We start from the raw sequence: 20,089 nt of genomic DNA on the forward strand, positions 1-20,089 counted from the left end.
CTAACTATCCATGGGGTTCTTCTCTGGCAAGAACAGGGGAAAGGCCCCCGTCGGCCCAGCGCGCGCTCCCCTCGCCTCCACCGGCGTCTTCCCGCCGACCACTTTAGCGCATCAGCGTCCCAGTGCATCAGGCGAAGTGGCACTAAGAGCACCACGTCCTCCTCCCCTACCCCGATGTCACGCTGCCGCAAGACTGGCACTTGGATCCCGAGAGGATCCCAGTGCCGGCAGAGCCGCGACCGGCCCGGCGCACGCGGAGGAGGTGCGACGCCGCTGGCAACAGCTTACACCGCAGCAACGCCTCAACCCAGTCTACGCATCAGACTCTCCCGAGTGGGAGGTCTGGTTCGCGTTGGAGCACGAGGAGCAGTGCCATCATGGCGTCCATGATGTGGAAGCTGGCAACCCGCGGTCCCTCGTCGTGCACGACGACGACCAGGAGGCGGAGGCCGCCTACCAGGCGGCGCTGGCGGCTGTCCTCCGTGAAAACGAGGAAGAGGAGCGGCGCAAGGAGGAGGAGGAGGAGGCGTACCGGGCGCGGTTGTCGGAGGCCATGGCGCTCTCCACTGCCGGCGACCGCGTCATCTCGCCACTGGCCCGACCATCCCCTGAGCCGGCGCCGATCCCCATCAAGCCCGAGTGCTACACATGGGACGGGTACGTGTGCGAGTGGGTCAGCTTGCCGCCTGTCTGGTTTGGGGTGATGCCGGCCCAGGAGGAGATGTACCTGGAGCAATGACGGCAGCGCATGCTCGCGGGGGAGCGCCACGAGGGCGGGCGACTCGAGCAGCTGAAGCGCGATGCTGAGGCGGAGGAGGAGGAGGAACGTTGTGCCCGTGGTGGCGCAGCCAGCTAGCGGCGGTACAGCCACCGACGGACGACGTCGCCGTAGCCTGGGAGACGGCGTTCCGGTGGGCTGGCCCGGCGCCAACCCTCGTCGATCTCACCGGCTCCGATGACGAGGACGAGGACGCCTAAAACAGCGCGCCTCCTAATTTTTAGCTTAATTAAATGTTTGTACTTAATGTAATGTGGACTCGTGGATTCTCGCCCTTTGTGGCCGGAATTAATGTTTAATTAATGTTTTCTATTTTTAAAATATTTATGTTTTTTTTTCGCGCCACCTTAGGAATGAGTCGGGTCAGCGTTGGACGCAAGCGCCGACCCAAACATGAAAGCGGACATGAATGTCCGTCGGGCCGACCCAAACGAACAAACCGCCTTTCGTTCGGGTGGCGCGTCGGAGTTGCTCTTAAGCAAATTTAGTTCAATTTAACTCCAATTTGAAAGTTTCTTATGATCAAATCCTATTTGGCGACGCTCCACAACAGGGGAGGGTAAATATGGACTTGAAGGAGGTACTAATATGGACTTCTCTCGAGACATAATAAAATTCCCATTCTTATACCCTAGCTAACCCCAAAAGCTCGCCGGAACCGCCGCCATGTCTTCGAAGGGCAAGAAGAAGCAGAAGCCGTCGGTGTCCCCGCAGCCGTCACCTCGTACCCCCCTCTCTCGCGCCCGTGAAGGCACCGGCGGCTGCATCCTGGACCTCCCGTCCACCGCTGCAGCGGCAGCGGCGCGGTACCCGGCGCTCGTACCCCGCGGAGGCGCCGGTTGTTTCACCGGCACCGTCTTCGATGTGGTCTCCAGGGGCGGGATTCGTGGTGGCGAGGGGAGGCTCTGGCTCTCCGGGGACGCCATGGCCAGCTCCGGGCTGCGGCATGGGTGTCTCGTCTCTGTATGCTCCTCCTCAAAATTAGGATTTCTTTCTGCACCGAACTAGTTTACTAGACTTTACACTTCAATCCATGCTCCATGTAACATCAGTTCTTGCTATTGAAATTTCGATTGTGAGCTGACCTTTGACTGTGTAGATGTATCTCACAGTGGCCCCTTGATGTTCTATCTGCTCAATTGAATATGTGCTGATTGATCCACACTGTTTTTCAATACTGCCACAAAGCATCATATTTACAGCTTGTTGCTGAAAACAAGATTAACACATACAGTGGATTATGATACCCTGGTTGTAGAACTGACATTCGAGCTTCCCATGGGTTCCAATGAAGATAAAACTTTAGCTTACCAGTGTCTATCTGTTGTTTTGTTCAAGTCAGCTGAGCTCTGTCTCCTTGTTCTTAGGTGTCACTCATTTCTTCAACTAGTAACAGTTTAGATGAATTCCCACTTGATAGCTTATTGGAGGAGTGCACCAGATTCTTTGATCTTGATGTGGACAATGATCTCATCTCTAATGAAGCTGGGGTGAACTTTGTGACTGCCAAAGTTTTCCCTTCATGTGAGGTACGTGCCTTTGTTATCTTTCTTCCCTTCGTGTATAATTGTCGCGAATACGAAACTATAAAAGTTTTTGATTGGATGGTCACTCTTATCAGGTTCAAAAGAATGGCATCAAGCTCTCTTGGGACCTTGCCTGCACGCTGGGATACCCTGTAGTAGGTCGTCCTTTGTTAATTAGCCCCCTATATACATCTCAAGCCCCAAAACAAACTGATGGTGGTGAGTTTTTGAGGGTGATAAAATGCAGTGATCTCTACCTTAGTCTAGTTCCACCAAAAGTTGCACCATGCAGCCATAATAAGTCAGAGTCTGATTGCCATCCTGTAAGAGATGTGATGGTTATGGAGTCACCTAAAAGGATTCCTTCAACTTCTCCATGCAGAAATGAATCCCATCACGGTGCATCTTACAGTGGTTCTTCATTGTGCTTGGATCAAGCCACTGCAAAATCAGTATTGGCAGATGATAAAATAAATGACTTGCTGCAGACTTCTGCATCACGGTGGCTCGGTGGTAGGCACTTACTGAAAGGAAACTACGTTCCTCTCCCAATGTGCGGGAAACTATCTATGTTTGTAGTTTTGCGTGCAGAAACAGATGGTTCTGCCCTGGATGTAGTGCATGAGAAAAACAATTCAATGTCTAATGCAGAGGTCTCTGGTAAATTGGTTGAAACCCCTGCTTTGTTCCTTGTCAACAGAACCACAAAAGTGCACCTTTCTGATTTGTCATCTTCAAAGGAGTTTGGGTCAGATAAGCTAGGGCTCCCACCAGAATATTCCGTGTGTGCTGATACAGGAAATGAAGATACCAATCCTAACCAAAGGCTTGGTGGGTTATCTGAAGTATCAGCAAAAGTAAAAGAAATGATTTCATTTTCGCTGGCAGATCAAATTAGTCTGCCGAGGAATGGTTTGCATGATTTACCAAGGTATAGTGTGAACTTGTCCCTGCTAAATTGCACACACATTTATTTGTTAGTTAAGAATATACTGTTGGTTCATTGCAGGTATAAAGGTATTCTTCTTTATGGTCCACCTGGAACAGGGAAAACCTCTCTTGCTTCTTCATGTGCCTATGATCTGGGAGCCAATCTTTTTACAATCAATGGACCAGAGATCATTAGTCAGTATCACGGTGAAAGTGAACAAGCATTGTATGATGCTTTCACTTCAGCTAAGCAAGCTGCACCTGCTGTGGTTAGATTTTCTTCTAATGGCCAACCACTTCTTTTTATTGTCATGTCAACTGCACTTGAAACTTACTTCTAATATACTACTACCTCCGCCCGGAATTAGATGACGCTCAAACAGATGTATCTAAACGTATTTCAGTGCTAGATACATCTGGACGGAGCAATTCCGGATGGAGGAAGTACCTTTTTAGGAGGCTAATGTCATAATTTCTTAACATTATCTCCCTCACCCTGTATCATGGGTAGAAAAATGAGCAATCTTTTGTTCATGACTTCTGGAATCTGAGTTAAAATGATTCCTATTCTCAAATGTTTATCCCTTAGTGTTCAAAATGAAAATAAAGGTTTGATAAAAGTATTCAACATGCCTATATGCATTTTACTGGATATCCATCTTTGGAGGAACCTCATCCTTTAAAATTTTTGTTTTACATTTTAAGTGAAGTTACCATTTTAAAATCGATTTAACACTGTTATTTTATTTGAAGAAGATAAAAAACAAAAATCTCTTATGAAGTAGATTTTGGGTAATAGCTGTCATTACTGATCAAAATTAGTAATAGCTGCTGATTATCAACGTTTATGGATTGAATGAAGTATGTAATTACAAATGGTTTCTCTATACTATGATGAGGACTTATGAATGGTCTAATTAACAATAGCTGCTGATTATTTATGCCTATGGATTGAGTTACTTAATTACCAATGGTTTCTCTATATTACAATGAGGAAGTATGTTATCTCTTAATTATAACAATATTGAGGATTGATAATATGTACCTTCATTGATATTAGATATTTATTGATGAATTGGACGCGATTGCTCCAGCCAGGAAGGATGGATGCGAGGAGTTATCTCTTAGAATGGTTGCCACTCTGTTAAAACTGATGGATGAGATTGGCCGTAATGATCGTGTTATCCTGATTGCTGCTACAAATCGGCCTGAAAGTATTGATCGTGCATTACTGCGCCCAGGAAGATTCGATCAAGAAATTGAAATAGGTAGATCTCTGATGTTTTTCATATACCGCAGCTTTATATCTATTCTAGGTCAGTGTTTTTCTCTTTTAAGGTATTGTGTGCAACTAAAACCAGTACCAGTATATGTGCCGAATCATCTAGGATTCTTTTTGGTGGTAACATGATCTGTTTGGGGTGAAATGACAATTATCTTGCATTCTAAGTACTTTGTGCTACTTAAGAGACGTTATGCCCCTGTATATACTGTTACTTGTGTCACTTCAGCAGCTGTTTTCATAACTTAGGGTAAACTGAGGTTGGCCATGCGCTTATAGATGGCATCAAATGCAAGCTGACTATTATCAATGACAAGCCTAATGTTGAAATAACACGGTTGTCCAGTTGATAATTTGTTAAGTAACTCATAGTTGATTAATTCGTTGTCTGTAAAATGGCTCACTTGCAGGAGTACCATCTCCAGGACAGAGGCTGGACATACTTCACCTCCTTCTAAGTGGAGTTCACCACTCTCTCACTAGTGAGGAAGTTGAGTGCCTTGCTTTTGCCACTCATGGATTCGTGGGTGCTGATCTAGCTGCACTCTGCAACGAGGCTGCATTGAGTGCTCTTCGCCGTTATATCAGTGTAAAAGAAAGTTCAACTCAACCACTTGGTGATCGTGCCACACATGCAGAAAAGACTAATATTCAAGAAATTGATGGCCTTTTGGGTTATGAAATAAGCTCATTATCATCATCTCTCTCAAAGTTAACCATGTCAACGGAGGATTATAGCTGGACCAATAGAGGTGATATCATAGAAAGTAGCGAGCTGAATGATAAGAAAGATGAGTTGCTATTGTTGGTGATTAAAGATGACTTTGAACAAGCTAAAATGAAAGTTAGACCAAGTGCAATGCGTGAGGTATCATTTTTACGCACCTTATATGTTCATTTAGTGTTTCTTTTTTCAGATTTCTTCTCTTATTACTTGCTGTGGTTTCTTTCATAATAGTTCTTATCTTGTAAGAAACATTTCTTCTCTCTCTTTTTTTCCCTTTTTCTTTTCATATGTTTGTGTCAATATCCGCGTCATGAATTCCAACCGACGAGAAGTGAAAACTAGACTAAAACATGCACAGTTCAGGATGATATGAAGTTCTGTTATAATGATCCAGTTTAATGTTAGGTGCTCTTGATTTGGTTGGTTGAGATGCTCTGTGATGTGTTATTATCTTGTGGGAAATAAACATCAACATCAGTAAAATATGTGTGATCTGTAGAACATAGCACAATGATGATACCTCCCATCATTTCCTGTACAGGTAATGCTAGAGCTTCCGAAGGTACAATGGGAGGATGTTGGTGGTCAAGCCAGGATTAAGAAGCAGTTAATTGAAGCCATCCAGTTGCCACAGAAATGCCCAGACGCATTTGAACGCTTAGGGATCCGCCCTCCTAGAGGATTGTTAATGATTGGACCACCAGGTTGCAGTAAGACATTGATGGCTCGCGCCGTAGCTTCTGAAGCAAAAATGAATTTCCTTGCAGTTAAGGGTCCTGAGCTTTTCAGCAAATGGGTCGGTGACTCTGAGAAGGCAGTGAGATCATTATTTGCGAAGGCGAAGGATAATGCGCCTGCAATATTATTTTTTGATGAAATAGATGGGCTTGCAGTAACTCGTGGCCATGGAAATAATGGCATATCTGTTGCTGATAGGGTACTCAGTCAGCTGCTACAGGAAATGGATGGTAAGCCTTAGTACTTCCTTAGGGACTGTTGGTTGATTTCCCTACTTCCTTTGGGAGTAGGTTACTCTTGTGATTATTAGGCCGTCGCTACACAAACCAAGCAGTCAAGCATGCAAATTAGATTAGATCTGACGTCTCTACGATTTCTTTAGCTTCTACTGGTTGATTCCACACATGTGGTTCATTCTTGATACAAGTAACAGAATAATCTTATATAAGAAGCCTAGGTTACATACATTAAAATGGATGTTATTGCTGCACCAAGGTGTTCACATAACTGAGCACCTAACATTAATGGGCTAACGGTAATTACTAGTCAAAATTGAGGCCCTGGTATCTTACTGTGTTATTAGTTACTTGGTTCTGTGCTATTTGCTTGTCTTTCCATTCTTAGTTGGAAATGCTGATAACCTACGATTTGGACTCATGTTAAATATCTTTGCTGGTTAGGTTTTAGCCATTTATAATTACTCTGATTGCAACAGGTTTGGACCAAAAGATTGGTGTCACTGTTATTGCAGCTACGAATCGTCCTGACAAAATCGACATTGCACTTCTGAGACCAGGTCATCCATCTTAACTACACGGACTATGCACATGTATTTTATGGCCTTTGTTCCTTGCTTGGGTTACATATGAAATGCTTTCTGTATTATGTTGGTTCAACTAAATGAATGATGTATGCACTAGGTCGTTTCGATAGACTGCTTGATGTTCAGCCACCAGATGAAGCTGACCGTGAAGATATTTTCCGGATTCATACACGCAGCATTCCCTGCAGTCACGATGTTAATCTAAACGAACTCGCTAGACTCACAGAAGGCTATACCGGTGCTGACATAAAGCTCGTCTGCAGGGAAGCCGCTGTAGCTGCTCTTGATGTATGCTACCTGCTCTTTGCCCATTCTGGTACATGATGAGTAGATGTATTTTCACTAGAAGCTTGCTGATAGACTATTTGCATTTCCACCAGGAGAACTTTGACATCCCAGAAGTAGCAACTACACACTTCAAGTCGGCAATCGACCGAGTAAGTCCATCAGATATGAAGTTTTACCAAGAACTCGCGGCACGATTCCGCCGACTCGTTGATGACACAGATAAAGCAACAATGCCCGGAACACATACCGAACCTGCCATTTAGTGGCCCATAAGATTCTTCTGTCTGTACATAGCAGAGAGCAGTTCACTGTAAGCCATCCCTCATCTTCTCCATACTACCTCGAGTCATTGAATTCTAACGTGTTGTTTTTGTACTTTATTGGTTCCGCTAATACCAGAAGCTGTATGCACAAGACTGCAATCCTCATTTTTGGTAGTGCCAGCTATGATATGGGATCGGCAAGAGAAATGGGCGTTATTGCTTGGTCTGCGTTTTCTCTTCACTTGGTTATTGTATCTAAGCCTGATGTTCACAATGATTCTACTGATCTGCTCCGAAGAATCCATGTTGGCCTTGCCAAACAAAAGGAAAAAGGAATCCATGCTGACAGTTGTACTATGATCTTCTCCAGCATTTCATGCAGCTGATTTCTTTTTTGTATTTTTGGTTCTGGTGAAAGCTAGTAGTGCATGTCATGAGTTTCATCCTTTTCATGGATCTCCATCTGATCTAGCAGTACTAATTTTGTAGTGGTAGCTCTTGAAATAGAGGATACTGATCACTAAACAATTGCCTGTGCAATTTCGCTAGTCGAGTACCCGTGGAGTGTATAGAATTTTTTGCTGTAGAGATTGCTAGATGCTGGTCGTCACACCTATTCAAATTTGTGCACATTTAGACCTGTTCCAAATGAAAGTTTTTTAGGGAAATGTTCCAAATGAAACTGATCCCACCAGTAATGGCATTGAGTGGTCTTTCGCACGTGAAGTTTTGGCAGGGGGAGTTTGGAATCCCTGCTCGAGATCCCGTGATCGCGGGATGAAAAGGCTAGAATCCTCTGCATTTTGGTTCAAACAAATGGAACAGAAGGAAATATGAAGCAAGTTTCCTTTGATCTCTATTTTAAAGGACAAGAAACACGTGAATTTTACAATTCACTTGCACCTCCTTTTCAAATTACTACGCATTTAGAGTTATTGATTTACGCATCACACATGAACTACTCCCTCCATTTCACAATGTAGTGCTTCCTCTATCCACGTGCTTTAATTTTGACCGTAAATTTAACTACCAAGACTGATTGCGGTGGGAGCAAAAATTATATCAGTGAATTCGTACTCGAAAGAAGTTTTCAATTATATAATTTTTTCTTCTGTTGTAGTTGGTCTCGTTGGTTAAATTTATGGTTAAAGTTGGACCTCGGGAAGCGCGGGCGCACTGTATTTTGGAATGGAGGGAGTAATATTTATGGGGTTGGAGACTTTGCCAAAGCATGCACATCTTAGGCCCTGTTTGGTTCATAAGTCCTAGGACTTTTTCTAGTCCCAACTAAAAAGTCTCTAGTCCCTAAAAAGTCCCTCCTTGTTTGTTTGCAGAGACTAAAAAGTCACTAGTCTCTTTCTAGAGGTTACTAGAAGAACGCCCGTGCGTTGCAACGGGGCCACATTAACTTTAAGAGTTCAATATTAATCATGTTAATAATACATTTAATATTCTCATACATATCAAGTGACACTGGCGACCTTTTTTGTCAATTTAGCAACGGGCTCAGTTGCAACGGGCTCTTTATACATATCAGACAACTCGCTACTACTTAAACTACAACTATGACTATCAATATTTTTTTGTCAATTTAGCTCAGCAATTGTGCCTGGCTTAATAGACTGCTTTGCATTCACCCCCTCAGAAAACAGAGAGAACCAACTCAACATGTCAAAAGATTAACAGAAATTTCATTTGTATGACATGAACATATAGCAGGAACACCAACACATAGATCAGCAGAGAGTAGAGCACAGCCTGCACACACTCGGGCCATCTATATCATACACACACAGCAACGCACACACGCATCACGCTGGCATACACATACAGAAAAGCAGGCACACACGCATCATGCGCATTGGCCGGTGGGACGCACGCAGAGCAAGTACGTACGCACAGAGAGCAAGCTAGCAAGCACGCACGCGTCCAACCCCGCCGCTGCATGCGCTGGCAGAAGGTGAGGCAGCAAGGGAGATTGCACATTGAAGCTGTCCATGCAAGGCTGGAGGTGCTGGGCCGGCGACGGCGGTGTCGGGATGGCTCTTGATTCGTTCCCGGTGGCGTGGAGCTTGGGGCGGCAACGCGGCGATAGCTAGTGCTCGGGGATGGGGGTTTGGGGCGGGGGCAGTCGACCCGATGGCTGGCGAAGTTAACGGGCTTGGGCGGCTGGAAATTTGGCGGGTGGCGGCGGCACAGCGCGAGGATGGGACAGGCGGAAAACCTAGCGGGCGTTCAACTACCAATACCCACGCCTTTTTTTAGGGGAATTGCTTGTGAAAATAACGTGCGACGATGACTTAGCGAGCGGATCCCCTTAAAAAAGACATAGCGAGCATATTCCCTTAAAACTGGTAGAAATGGATACGATTGATGACGTTGATAAATAGTGGTGAATGTTGGCCTAATTTACTATCATCATGCATGGAAATGAACCATCAAGTAAAAGAATACTTCCTATTACTACACTCATAGGAAGCTTCCTAATCTCTGCTACCAAACCGTTTCTGCCCAAACAAGGAAGGAAAGTTATGGACGTGATTCGGAAGGAAACAAACGTTATGAAGATTAATTAATTTAGATTTGATCTTTAGAGATTGATTATGATTGATTCTTTTACATAAAGACATTACTAAATAATTTGCGTCAGTATGGAAAGTTCTGATCCGTTCAGTTTTTTTCGTTGTGTGAGAGGGTGAAGTGAAAATAAACCGATGAAGTGGGGGAGGCGACGAAAAAAATCTACGATGGTTAACCTACGAAAAAAAACCGGACGAAAGTGGTGGGACGAAAAAAAACCTGGAAGCGAGACTACCAAGTGGTGGCGATAGCTAGTGCTCGGGGATGGGGGTTTGGGGCGGGGGCAGTCGACCCGATGGCTGGCGAAGTTAACGGGCTCGGGCGGCTGGAAATTCGGCGGGTGGCGGCGGCACAGCGCGAGGATGGGACAGGCGGAAAACCTAGCGGGCGTTCAACTACCAATACCCACGCCTTTTTTTAGGGGAATTGCTTGTGAAAATAACGTGCGACGACGACTTAGCGAGCGGATCCCCTTAAAAAAGACATAGCGAGCAGATTCCCCTTAAAACTGGTAGGAATGGATACGATTGATGACGTTGATAAATAGTGGTGAATGTTGGCCTAATTTATTATCATCATGCATGGAAACGAATCATCAAAAAAAAGAATACTTCCTATTACTACACTCATAGGAAGCTTCCTAATCTCTGCTACCAAACCGTTTCTGCCCAAACAAGGAAGGAAAGTTATGGACGTGATTCGGAAGGAAACAAACGTTATGAAGATTAATTAATTTAGATTTGATCTTTAGAAATTGATTGTGATTGATTCTTTTGCATAAAGACATTACTAAATAATTTTCGTCAGTATGGAAAGTTCTGATCCGTTCAGTTTTTTCGTTGTGTGAGAGGGTGAAGTGAAAATAAACCGATGAAGTGGGGGAGGCGACGAAAAAAATCTACGATGGTTAACCTACGAAAAAAATCCGGACGAAAGTGGTGGGACGAAAAAAAACCTGAAAGCGAAACTACCAACTGCTCCATTAAAAGTAGAGATTAAATGACCATATTGCCCCTAGTATATAGAAAAATAACAATCAAACAACACCATAGGGTGGTGGACCATTAAATGCATGGAGGGGCATTGTTAGAAAAGTCCCAAAAAGTCCCAAAAAAGACTCTCTTTGAGAGTCTTCTTCATTTAGTCCCAAATGTCTAGTTTAGTCCTTAAAAAGTCCCTCCATTTGGTAAAAAAGTCTTTAAGAGGGACTTTTTATAGTCTCTACACAAAGAAGTCCCTATAAACAAACACCCCCTTATACTCGGGAATTCATTGATAGTGACTTTTGAACTTCAGGGAATGTTTGGGGTTTGACTTTGATTTGACCATTTTTATTGGAATTCATGTGTTTTTTCCTATTCCTTTGAACCAGTTCAGGGCCTTTGATTCAAAGAAAATCCATCGAACTAGTCAGTCAACAAAGTTGTCCTGAGCAAAGACGTGCCAGTCTTAATGTTTATTCGCATGCCATCCTTGGAAGCAAATCCAGTACTCCCTTCATTTCACAATATAGTGTAATCATGCTTTTCAAGATCTAAATTTGACCATAAATTTAACCAACGAAACTGACTGCAGCGGGGGCAAAAAATATACCACTAAATTCGCAGTCGGTCTCGTTGATTAAATGTATGGTCAAACTTAGTTCTCGAAAAACGGGGATGCACTACATTGTGAAATGAAGGGAATACTTTTCATAGAGGCAACGATTTCGGCATATGAAACACCAACAACCCTGAACATCTCCTTTCTAAGGGTCAGTTCTTTTGGGCGGCTTAAAAAATAAGCTGCCTCTCCCCAGCTTAAAAAATAAGCCACTCCCAAAATTCATGGAGGCTTCTAGATTAGTAATCCCATAACTAGTTCAGAAGCTCCAATAAATAAGGAAGGGGGCTTATGACAAAAGCTAGGGAGGAGGCGGCTTAATTTTTAAGCCGCCAAAAGAACTAGCCCTAAATCAAGGATGCAAAAGCACTTGATATCTCAAAAATTATCAGCGGATGTGAAAAATCTTAGGGATGTGGAACTTGTGAGGACGATTCCATCTTGAAAAAAGAGGGTTTGATTGAACATCGAGGAACAAAAGAATTTAGTCTAAAATCCTAAAAAGAAGATCAGTTTTTTTCATTCTTCAAGAACTTCATATCTTGCTGAGATCTTCACCCCTAAGAAAAGTTTTCCCAACACGGGAAGGAAGTCCCTTCTAAATTGGATTTGTTATTGTAAGAGGATTTTTAAGTATTTATCTAAAAGAAGGAACAAACGAGAATAAGAGAAACTTGTTACATTAATCCTCTCATACCTACTAATTGGTGTACTTGAGATGTATTTCCTCTGGCTCCTGAAAAAGACATTAGATAGACTGGATTAGAAGGATCCGTTATCCGAAAATTTGAATTTATTTCTTGTTTCAAATATTCACTTGTCGCATACCATATCTCAATAGATTGGCGTAATTTTTCTACCGCGTGTACAGCCCCATAATAATAGTGTTTCTCCAAAAGAAAACTCTGTTGTTCCGCGTCTTGGACTGAGGCAATCCTTCTCTTCTCACTTCAAGATTGATCATCTCGAGCTATCCGTTGAGGGTGGAAATTTAAGAATAAATATGTAAGATCAATGACTTAGGACTTAGATGTGCAATACTTATGCACATCTAGATGTGCTTTAGCAAAACTGAATTTTGATATGGGTTGCAAACGTCATTAGCCATTTGCAGGCGACATGTGTCATGTTAATTCTGTTGGGTTTTGTCCTGGTCACCACGAAATCACTAATTAAGGAGTACTCATTGCAAAGAACACTCCACTTTCCCAGGTCGCGACAAGTGGCGCACATGTAGCGCGCCACTTGTCGCAACCTGGGAGTTTTCCTTTTTTTCATAGATTCGTTTATTCAAAACGTTTTATCTCTTAAACCGTGCATCCAAATCTCGAACCGTTTTCACCACTGGATTCCTCGCGTCGAGATCTTCAAAACTAGATCTCATGTTGATAGGTTTTGACGAACTTTTTTTTAACGAAAAAATCAGACGAAAAAAACCGGGTGAAAAAACCGAACAGGGAGCACGGTTTTTTCCCTTTCCAAAAGAGGCACGCCCGTGCCTCTCGCGAAATCACAACCGTGCCTCTCGTGAAAACAAAACCGTGACTCTCGTGGAAGAAGAAAAAACAGAAAACATGTTTTTTTCGTTTCCGAGAGGCACGACCGTGACTCTCGCGAAGGCACAACCGTGCCTCTCGCGAAAGCAAAACCGTGACTCTCGGGAAAGAAAAAAAACAGAAAACACGTATTTTTTCCCTTTCCTAGAGGCACGGCCGTGACTTTCACGAAAGCACAACCGTGCCTCTCGCGGAAGCAAAACCGTGACTCTCACGGAAAAAAACAGAAAATGTGTTTTGTTTTTCCCTTTCCTAGAGGCACGGTCGTGACTTTCACGAAAGCACAACCGTGCCTCTCACGGAAGCAAAACTGTGACTCTCACGAAAGAAAAAAAAACAGAAAACACGTTTTGTTTTTCCCTTTTCCGAGAGGCACGGCCGTGACTCTTGCAAAAGCACAATCGTGCCTCTCGCGGAAGCAAAACCGTGACTCTCACGGAAAAAAAAACCGAAAACGCATTTTTTTTGTTTCTGAAAGTCACGGCCGTGACTCTCGTAAAGCACAACCGTGCCTCTCGCGAAAGAAAAACCGTGACTTTCGCGAAAGGAAAATAAAAAAAAACGCGTTTTTTTCGTGCAAAAAATATTTTTTCCAACTTTTTTGATCGGAAAGCTAAGAAAGACCGGGAAAAACCAAAACGTCAAAAAACCCGGGAAAAAACCGTTTAAAAAGCCGAAAACGTGTGCGAAAAAAAAACAAAATCCAAAGGAAGCGTCCAGAGCGCAACACATGGCGAATGGCTGAGAGCGCGCCAAATGGCGCTGATCGTTGCAATGCTCCCGAATGAGCGCTCGTTAACTAGTTGCTCCTTGGTCACCAGGAGAGGATTAAATTACTCTGGTCACTGGGCCCGTAAACAGGTCTTTTTTAACACGTTACCCGGCCCAGCCAAACGAGGCGTGGGGCCCCAGGTCCACCGCGGAAGCCACGCCACCCCACGTCCATCCGCATATAAGCCCTCCCCGGCTCCAACCCTACTGCTCCTGTGTTTCCTCTCGCCGCCGCCGTCGCCTCCTCCTCTCCCGCCTGCGTCGCATCGCCACCGCCTTCGCCATGGGGAGACGTAAGATCGCTCGATCCGTCCCATCTCCGTTCCCTACCTCCCTTTTCTTGTAATAATCTCGCTACGTTTCGATCCGTGCGATGTGTGGACGCGGCTGTGCGGTAGGGTTTTGTCTCCCGTGCCTTGGTCTTGCCTGATCTAGCGGTCTAGCCCTGTGTGAGATGTCGACGCGCGCGAGTTCCCTTGAGATGGTATCATGTTAGGGTTACGTCTCTGCCCACCGCTGTCGAGTTTTCGGTGTTTGGCATCTCTGCGCCTATGCGTTTCGGGTAAAATTGGATGGATGCCGTGGTTATTCCCTTTAGACTTGGCAATGCTGGTTCTATTTGCATTTGACACCTTGTAGGTAAGTTGATGCTCTGGTCCTAGAGTTTTTCCCCGTGTTGTATGATGTAGATTGTGTGGCTTTGATCGGCTGTTGTCTATACAAATCTTTTTTGCTATCATCAATATCGTGTTAATGTTGAGCTCTAACCTCTTCAGAACTAGGGCAACAGTATTGTCTAAAAGCTGTTCGTTTGGCATGGTTTCCAGGGAATTTTACTCTCCTAATCATTTCTGTTTCATGTGTATATTGTGATTGCCAATTTGTAACCATGCTACTCTGCAATACCTCTGATTTTTCTTGCATGGGTCTTGTTGTAATAATATGTTAATGTGTTTATAGGTTTCAGATGTGACGTATGATGTTGTTACTAAAAAATGTTAGTTGTACACTGTCTGTTTATTAGGATCCACATCATTTTCTGTGGACTTCGTTAAAACCAGAATTATTGTTGTGGAGTATATGATGGTGTTTATCTATGTCACCCCATTCCATTTTTGTTGCTTGATTTGTGTTAATGTTGGTATTAACTATTACCTTCTGTATACATTTCATTGGTTAAGGCTGTAGGTTCACTGTAATTTGTAGAGAATCTTTGTATGATTTAAATTTGGCCACACAGCCACAACTTTCCCTTTGGGTTATGTAAGAAGTAAATTTCTACCTGTGCTGCTTTCATGGAAAGCCATGACTGCAATATTTTCTATTTCTGCTGCCACCTTGCATATTATAAACTGTGTGCTGATTTTCTGAGAAGTTTTGGTTAGTGAAAGCATTTCTGAGGTGTCATTCAAGTTGACTTGTTCCTCTCTGATTGCACCTAGCTAATGTATTTTGTTGATTGATATGAGCTTTACCTCTTCTATTATTCAAATTTTTGTTTCCTGATTCAATGCTGATAATTGAGACCCCTCCATGTGTATTTGGTTTCTAATAATTTTGGTGCTTTGTTCCTCTGATCAGGACCTGCTAGGTGCTACCGCCAGATAAAAAACAAGCCATACCCCAAGTCAAGGTACTGTCGTGGTGTACCTGACCCGAAGATCAGGATCTATGATGTTGGGATGAAGAAGAAGGGAGTGGATGAGTTCCCCTCCTGCGTCCACCTGGTCAGCTGGGAAAAGGAGAATGTCTCTAGCGAGGCTCTTGAGGCTGCCCGTATTGCTTGCAACAAGTACATGACGAAGAATGCTGGAAAGGATGCGTTCCACCTGAGGGTCAGGGTCCATCCATACCATGTCCTTCGTATCAACAAGATGCTTTCATGTGCCGGGGCTGATAGGCTCCAGACTGGAATGAGGGGTGCTTTTGGGAAGCCTCTGGGTACCTGTGCTCGTGTGGACATTGGCCAAGTACTCCTATCTGTGCGCTGCAAGGAGAGCAATGCTGTTCATGCTGATGAAGCCCTCCGCCGTGCCAAGTTCAAGTTCCCTGGCCGTCAAAAGATCATTCGCAGCAGGAAGTGGTATGTCACCTGTCTTATCAAATTATACTGGTTGTTTCATTGTGTTATGGAAAGTCGGAAATTCTATGAGATGACTAGATTGAAGCATTGCTAATCTGCACTTGATTTTCCAGGGGCTTTACCAAGTTCAACAAGGCTGATTACATCAAGTACAAGAGTGAGGGAAGAATCGTGCCTGATGGTGTCAATGCTAAGGTGATACATTTTTTCCCACTGAAACATCTTAATGTTTGCTTCAGTTCTGTTCTACTAGACTATACAATTCGCAAAACTTAAAATGTAATGTTGGTTGCTTAATTCCATTCCACATTTTTACTGCTTGTTACAGTCAAGTCTGAGCTCCAGTTTATTGTTGTGTGTATCATAATATAAATATTCTGATTCCTAATAATAATCTATCAGTGGTACTAAGTTGGTCAAATTTGTTCCATGTTAACATGATGCTTACTTAAGGGCTAATATCAAGTTAAACCTGAATGACCATATGTTTTTTGTAATAACTATCTTTATATTCCTATATACTGCTTGTCATAGTTCTCTTGCATCATATTCTGAACTTGTATAATTCTATGTATTGTTTGCTGGTATGTTTTCGTTCCATGTACTTGCATATTGAATTGCTTGTCTATTGTTGGTTCTTACACTTGTAACATTTATCTCACACAGTCTCGTACTGATTCTTCTTCCAACTCTTGTGCAGCTGCTTGGTGTCCATGGCCCCATTGCTAAACGCGCCCCTGGGCAGGCGATCCTGGCTTGAGGCAGTTGAAGCATGCACAGACCATTTCCTTCGCTAGATGGAACTCATGAGTTTTGTTTTTGCTTTAGCCAGTATATTTCCCCATGCTTGAACGAGTGTTAAGTAAAGATGGCAGCTGGCTGCAGTATAATCTACTTCTGTAGTTCTTTACTGTAGACCGTTTCTCATGGTGGAGGTTGACATATCTGCAGTTGTCCTGTTTTAGCACTTTCTTGAGATTGTTATCTACAAGTGCTGAAATTTTCTGGATCATCTATGAATGATGTATAACTTTTGCCTATGCAAAATCACCTTTCATTGATGTGTGGCTAGTTATGCTTGTTTGTTTGTTCTGTTCTACTTGAGGCATTCAAGTAAATATTGGTAATGCTGCTCAAATTGCACCTAATCTGCTTATAACAGTTTAGTGTTCAAGGGAATGTTGCTACTGCGTTCAGTTGCATTTAACCTAGTTTGATTGTATTTCCACAATGTTCTCCATTGTCTCCCAATTTTCCTTGGCCTTGACAATCAAGGCGTGCCTTGGTGGAGCGCTGGTGCGACAGTCAGGGCGGTTCTGCGCACTTGCGGCAATCTCACGACAGATCCATGTGGTGGGCTTCTTCTCCACTAATAAATTTACATGTTCAACTTGCTTTGAAAAAATGGTTTCTATGTAATAAGTTGTTAATATTCAACAACCCTGTGTAAAAAATGATCACATAAATCTAAACAGTTAACCTTCCATCTATAAGGTAGAGCGGTGGCTACTCCTCCGATGCTAAAGTAATTGTGCACCATTCACATAGTACATGTAGCGGCTTCAATATATGGAACTTTGTTTACCCACTTTGAATTGAGGATCCGTTTCCCTCGTTCTCCCTTTAGGGCCAGAAGTCCTATATTAATCGAAGTGTGTCAAATCATTGCTATTTGACTCTGGACTGGTTCTAAATAAGTCGAGGTATTTCAAATAGTTTGTTGACATAGACAAAGGGAAAACCTTTGAACAAATTTCTGTGTTGATCTTGGACATATAAGAATTTTAAATCAAATCTCTTTAGAAAGATGATCTTTTGTCTCATAGTAGTCGGCTTCGTTATCTGGTTAGCCATACACTTCACATAGCGATTCACATGGCATCATCAAATGATATAGATCTTAACGAACGTTTTAGCGGGCGAGGGCTTCAGTGGGGTCATGCGTCATTTCTCCTTTTATCCTTTGTGTGCTTGCTTTGTTCGTAAGCTTTGTTAGATGTGCTCATGAGCACCATGTATCTAGCTTGGCCATGTGGGGTTTCATCCTAAGCTCCTTCTTGGTTTGACAGTTTATAAAACGGGACAAAAGCCTATCTTCCAAGAGTTTTCAAATGCATGTTGTATACATCTAAAAAAAGATCATGTTGTATAGAGAGGATGGCATATTACTTAAATTCGACTTTGAGCGCATTGAACACAGGTACCGTAACATGGCCAACAAAATCAATTACTCTACCTCACTTAAGATGAGTTTGCACAACATCATCATGCTAAGAACAAGATCCAGGCATCCAGCAGTGAAAAAAGAGAAGAAAAACGAGATCCAGCAAATAAATGGGCGATATACACAGGTTACAAAGGAAAGTAGGGTGCTTAAGTACAGATTCACCATCATCATTTTCTGGTTCCCATAACAAGATCAATTGTTTTCTTTACAGCTTCCGGAAACCTCTAGAGAGCTACTACAATCAATCCAGAGTCTAGCGGGTTCATGAACATTAGAAAGAGATGATCAGCAAAAGGAAAATCATATATTTCTCACCTTTTCAAGAGCAGAAACCAGAATATATTTCTCAATTCAGTTCTGTTGAGAAGTCTGTCTGTACCATACCAACATACGTGAACCAATTCAACCGTCCCCTTTTCTTCTTCTGTCTAGCTATAAGTCCAGTATTTTCCAATCATTGTTGTGTGAGGTTAGTCAATCGGTGCTTTCATTGGTGGCAGGACTCAAGTCGCATGCTCACCCAGGTTCAGAATTCTATGCAGGGTTCTGAATGTTACCTACTATACCATCATTGCCCTTTCATATACACACGGACTATAAAAACTTTTGGAAACTGCTCACATCCTAGGCCTCATTAGGTTTGAAGGATTTTTATAAGAAAAACATAGGAACAAGGATTTCATAGAAAAATTTCCTATATATGCATTCAGTTTGTAGGAAATGCGTATAGGAATTTCGTAGGAATAATATTCATTTTTTGTATTTTTGGAGAAAACTACACATCCACTCAAAGTTTATTTTTACGCGTAGGAATAAGGCAAGTCAATTACTCAATTCCTCCAAACCGAACGAGCCCCTACTAATTTTCATATGATTTCTTCCATTGAGTTTTGCTCTGTTGAGGCTGTTTGTATGACTGGACGAAGTTGGAATGAACACATCTGTTTGAGCGCCAATTAATTTTGAACAGAGAAAATAAGAAATTTCTGGCACCAGCAGGGGCAAGGTGGATGCATCCTTGGTCTGCCCGGATGTACGTATCATGTATGTATAATCTCGCCGTCATCATCAGAAACACACAGATCTGATCTGAATCCGTGGGCCTTTCCCCTCCCGCGGCCAGTGCATGCCAAGGGAAGAAAGGCTGCCACGAATTGAAACTGGAATTCAAAGGACCCCATGCATGGAATGGAACCGGTAGGGCAGTCAAGGCGGCCATGATCAGATCAGGAGCCGTGGTGAGTGGTGACCGCCAGTTTTGGGAGCGATTGCGAGGCGGACGAGATGCAGCAGCTGCCCGAAAGACGTAGTACGCCGCACGGGGCAAAAGCTCGCCCGGCCCGGTTCTTCTTTTCTGGTGGCAGCTGGAGCCTGGCTAGCTAGAGTAGAGGGTTGGGTTGTGTGGAGCTGTGATGATGAGCGGTGGATCTCGGTGGCCCGTGCGCGCGTCCCGGCCGGTCGTGAAGTAGGGCAGTACGTGGTGATTAAGATCGAACGTAGATCGCACTATATATGGTATATGTGTATGTATATTTGTACCCCCGTGCATCGTCTTCGAAGCTTTGCACGATGCAAACAGTATTTTTTTTCTAGAATACGCAGAACGTGCGTATCATATATTAAAGACGATGCAAATTATTGATTGATGGACAAAAGCATGTATTGTTTTTCTAGAGTACGCACATATATTAAAGACAATGCAAAATTGTTGATGATGGACAAAAGCATGTACGTATTGCCGTATTAGTTTATAGAGCATGCATGTCACATGTTTTCTGCCACACGCCTCTCCCTTCTCTTCAGAGTTTTCTTTTCATATTAGTACGTGTCTCATTCATATAATAAAGATCAAGTTACAAGTCACGTAAACACCGATACACCGACTCTTCTCTTCAGAGTTGAGAGGCGGTATTCC

The 20,089-nt window shown here is 43.2% G+C and overlaps 2 protein-coding genes across 2 annotated transcripts; both read left to right on the forward strand.

Annotated features, from left to right (window-relative positions):
* The first annotated feature begins 1,393 nt into the window (after nt 1–1,393).
* Nucleotides 1,394–7,903, forward strand: LOC119286373 (calmodulin-interacting protein 111-like). Its single transcript, XM_037565748.1, has 11 exons — nt 1,394–1,741; nt 2,146–2,307; nt 2,400–3,235; nt 3,314–3,503; nt 4,295–4,502; nt 4,927–5,384; nt 5,785–6,211; nt 6,697–6,777; nt 6,902–7,092; nt 7,185–7,402; nt 7,492–7,903. Exons 1-10 carry the CDS (start codon nt 1,445–1,447, stop codon nt 7,353–7,355), a joined length of 3,021 nt encoding a protein of 1,006 aa, XP_037421645.1. The 5' UTR covers nt 1,394–1,444; the 3' UTR covers nt 7,356–7,402; nt 7,492–7,903.
* A 6,158-nt stretch (nt 7,904–14,061) lies between these two features.
* On the forward strand, nt 14,062–17,022 carry LOC119286374 (60S ribosomal protein L10-1). Its single transcript, XM_037565749.1, has 4 exons — nt 14,062–14,157; nt 15,446–15,947; nt 16,061–16,142; nt 16,648–17,022. The coding sequence occupies exons 1-4, from the start codon at nt 14,148–14,150 to the stop codon at nt 16,705–16,707; spliced, it is 654 nt and encodes a 217-aa protein (XP_037421646.1). The 5' UTR covers nt 14,062–14,147; the 3' UTR covers nt 16,708–17,022.
* The last annotated feature ends 3,067 nt before the right edge of the window (nt 17,023–20,089 follow it).

Source organism: Triticum dicoccoides, chromosome 4A (assembly GCF_002162155.2).
Source record: "Triticum dicoccoides isolate Atlit2015 ecotype Zavitan chromosome 4A, WEW_v2.0, whole genome shotgun sequence".
NCBI lineage: Eukaryota > Viridiplantae > Streptophyta > Magnoliopsida > Poales > Poaceae > Triticum > Triticum dicoccoides.

Coding starts and splice junctions, on each gene's coding strand:
- LOC119286373 (XM_037565748.1), top strand. CDS start 1,445: ATGTCTTCGAAGGGCAAGAAGAAGCAGAAGCCGTCGGTGTCCCCGCAG. Junction 3,504..4,294: donor AGCAAGCTGCACCTGCTGTG/GTTAGATTTTCT, acceptor CATTGATATTAG/ATATTTATTGATGAATTGGA. Junction 7,093..7,184: donor CCGCTGTAGCTGCTCTTGAT/GTATGCTACCTG, acceptor CATTTCCACCAG/GAGAACTTTGACATCCCAGA.
- LOC119286374 (XM_037565749.1), top strand. Junction 15,948..16,060: donor ATCATTCGCAGCAGGAAGTG/GTATGTCACCTG, acceptor TTGATTTTCCAG/GGGCTTTACCAAGTTCAACA. Junction 16,143..16,647: donor CTGATGGTGTCAATGCTAAG/GTGATACATTTT, acceptor ACTCTTGTGCAG/CTGCTTGGTGTCCATGGCCC.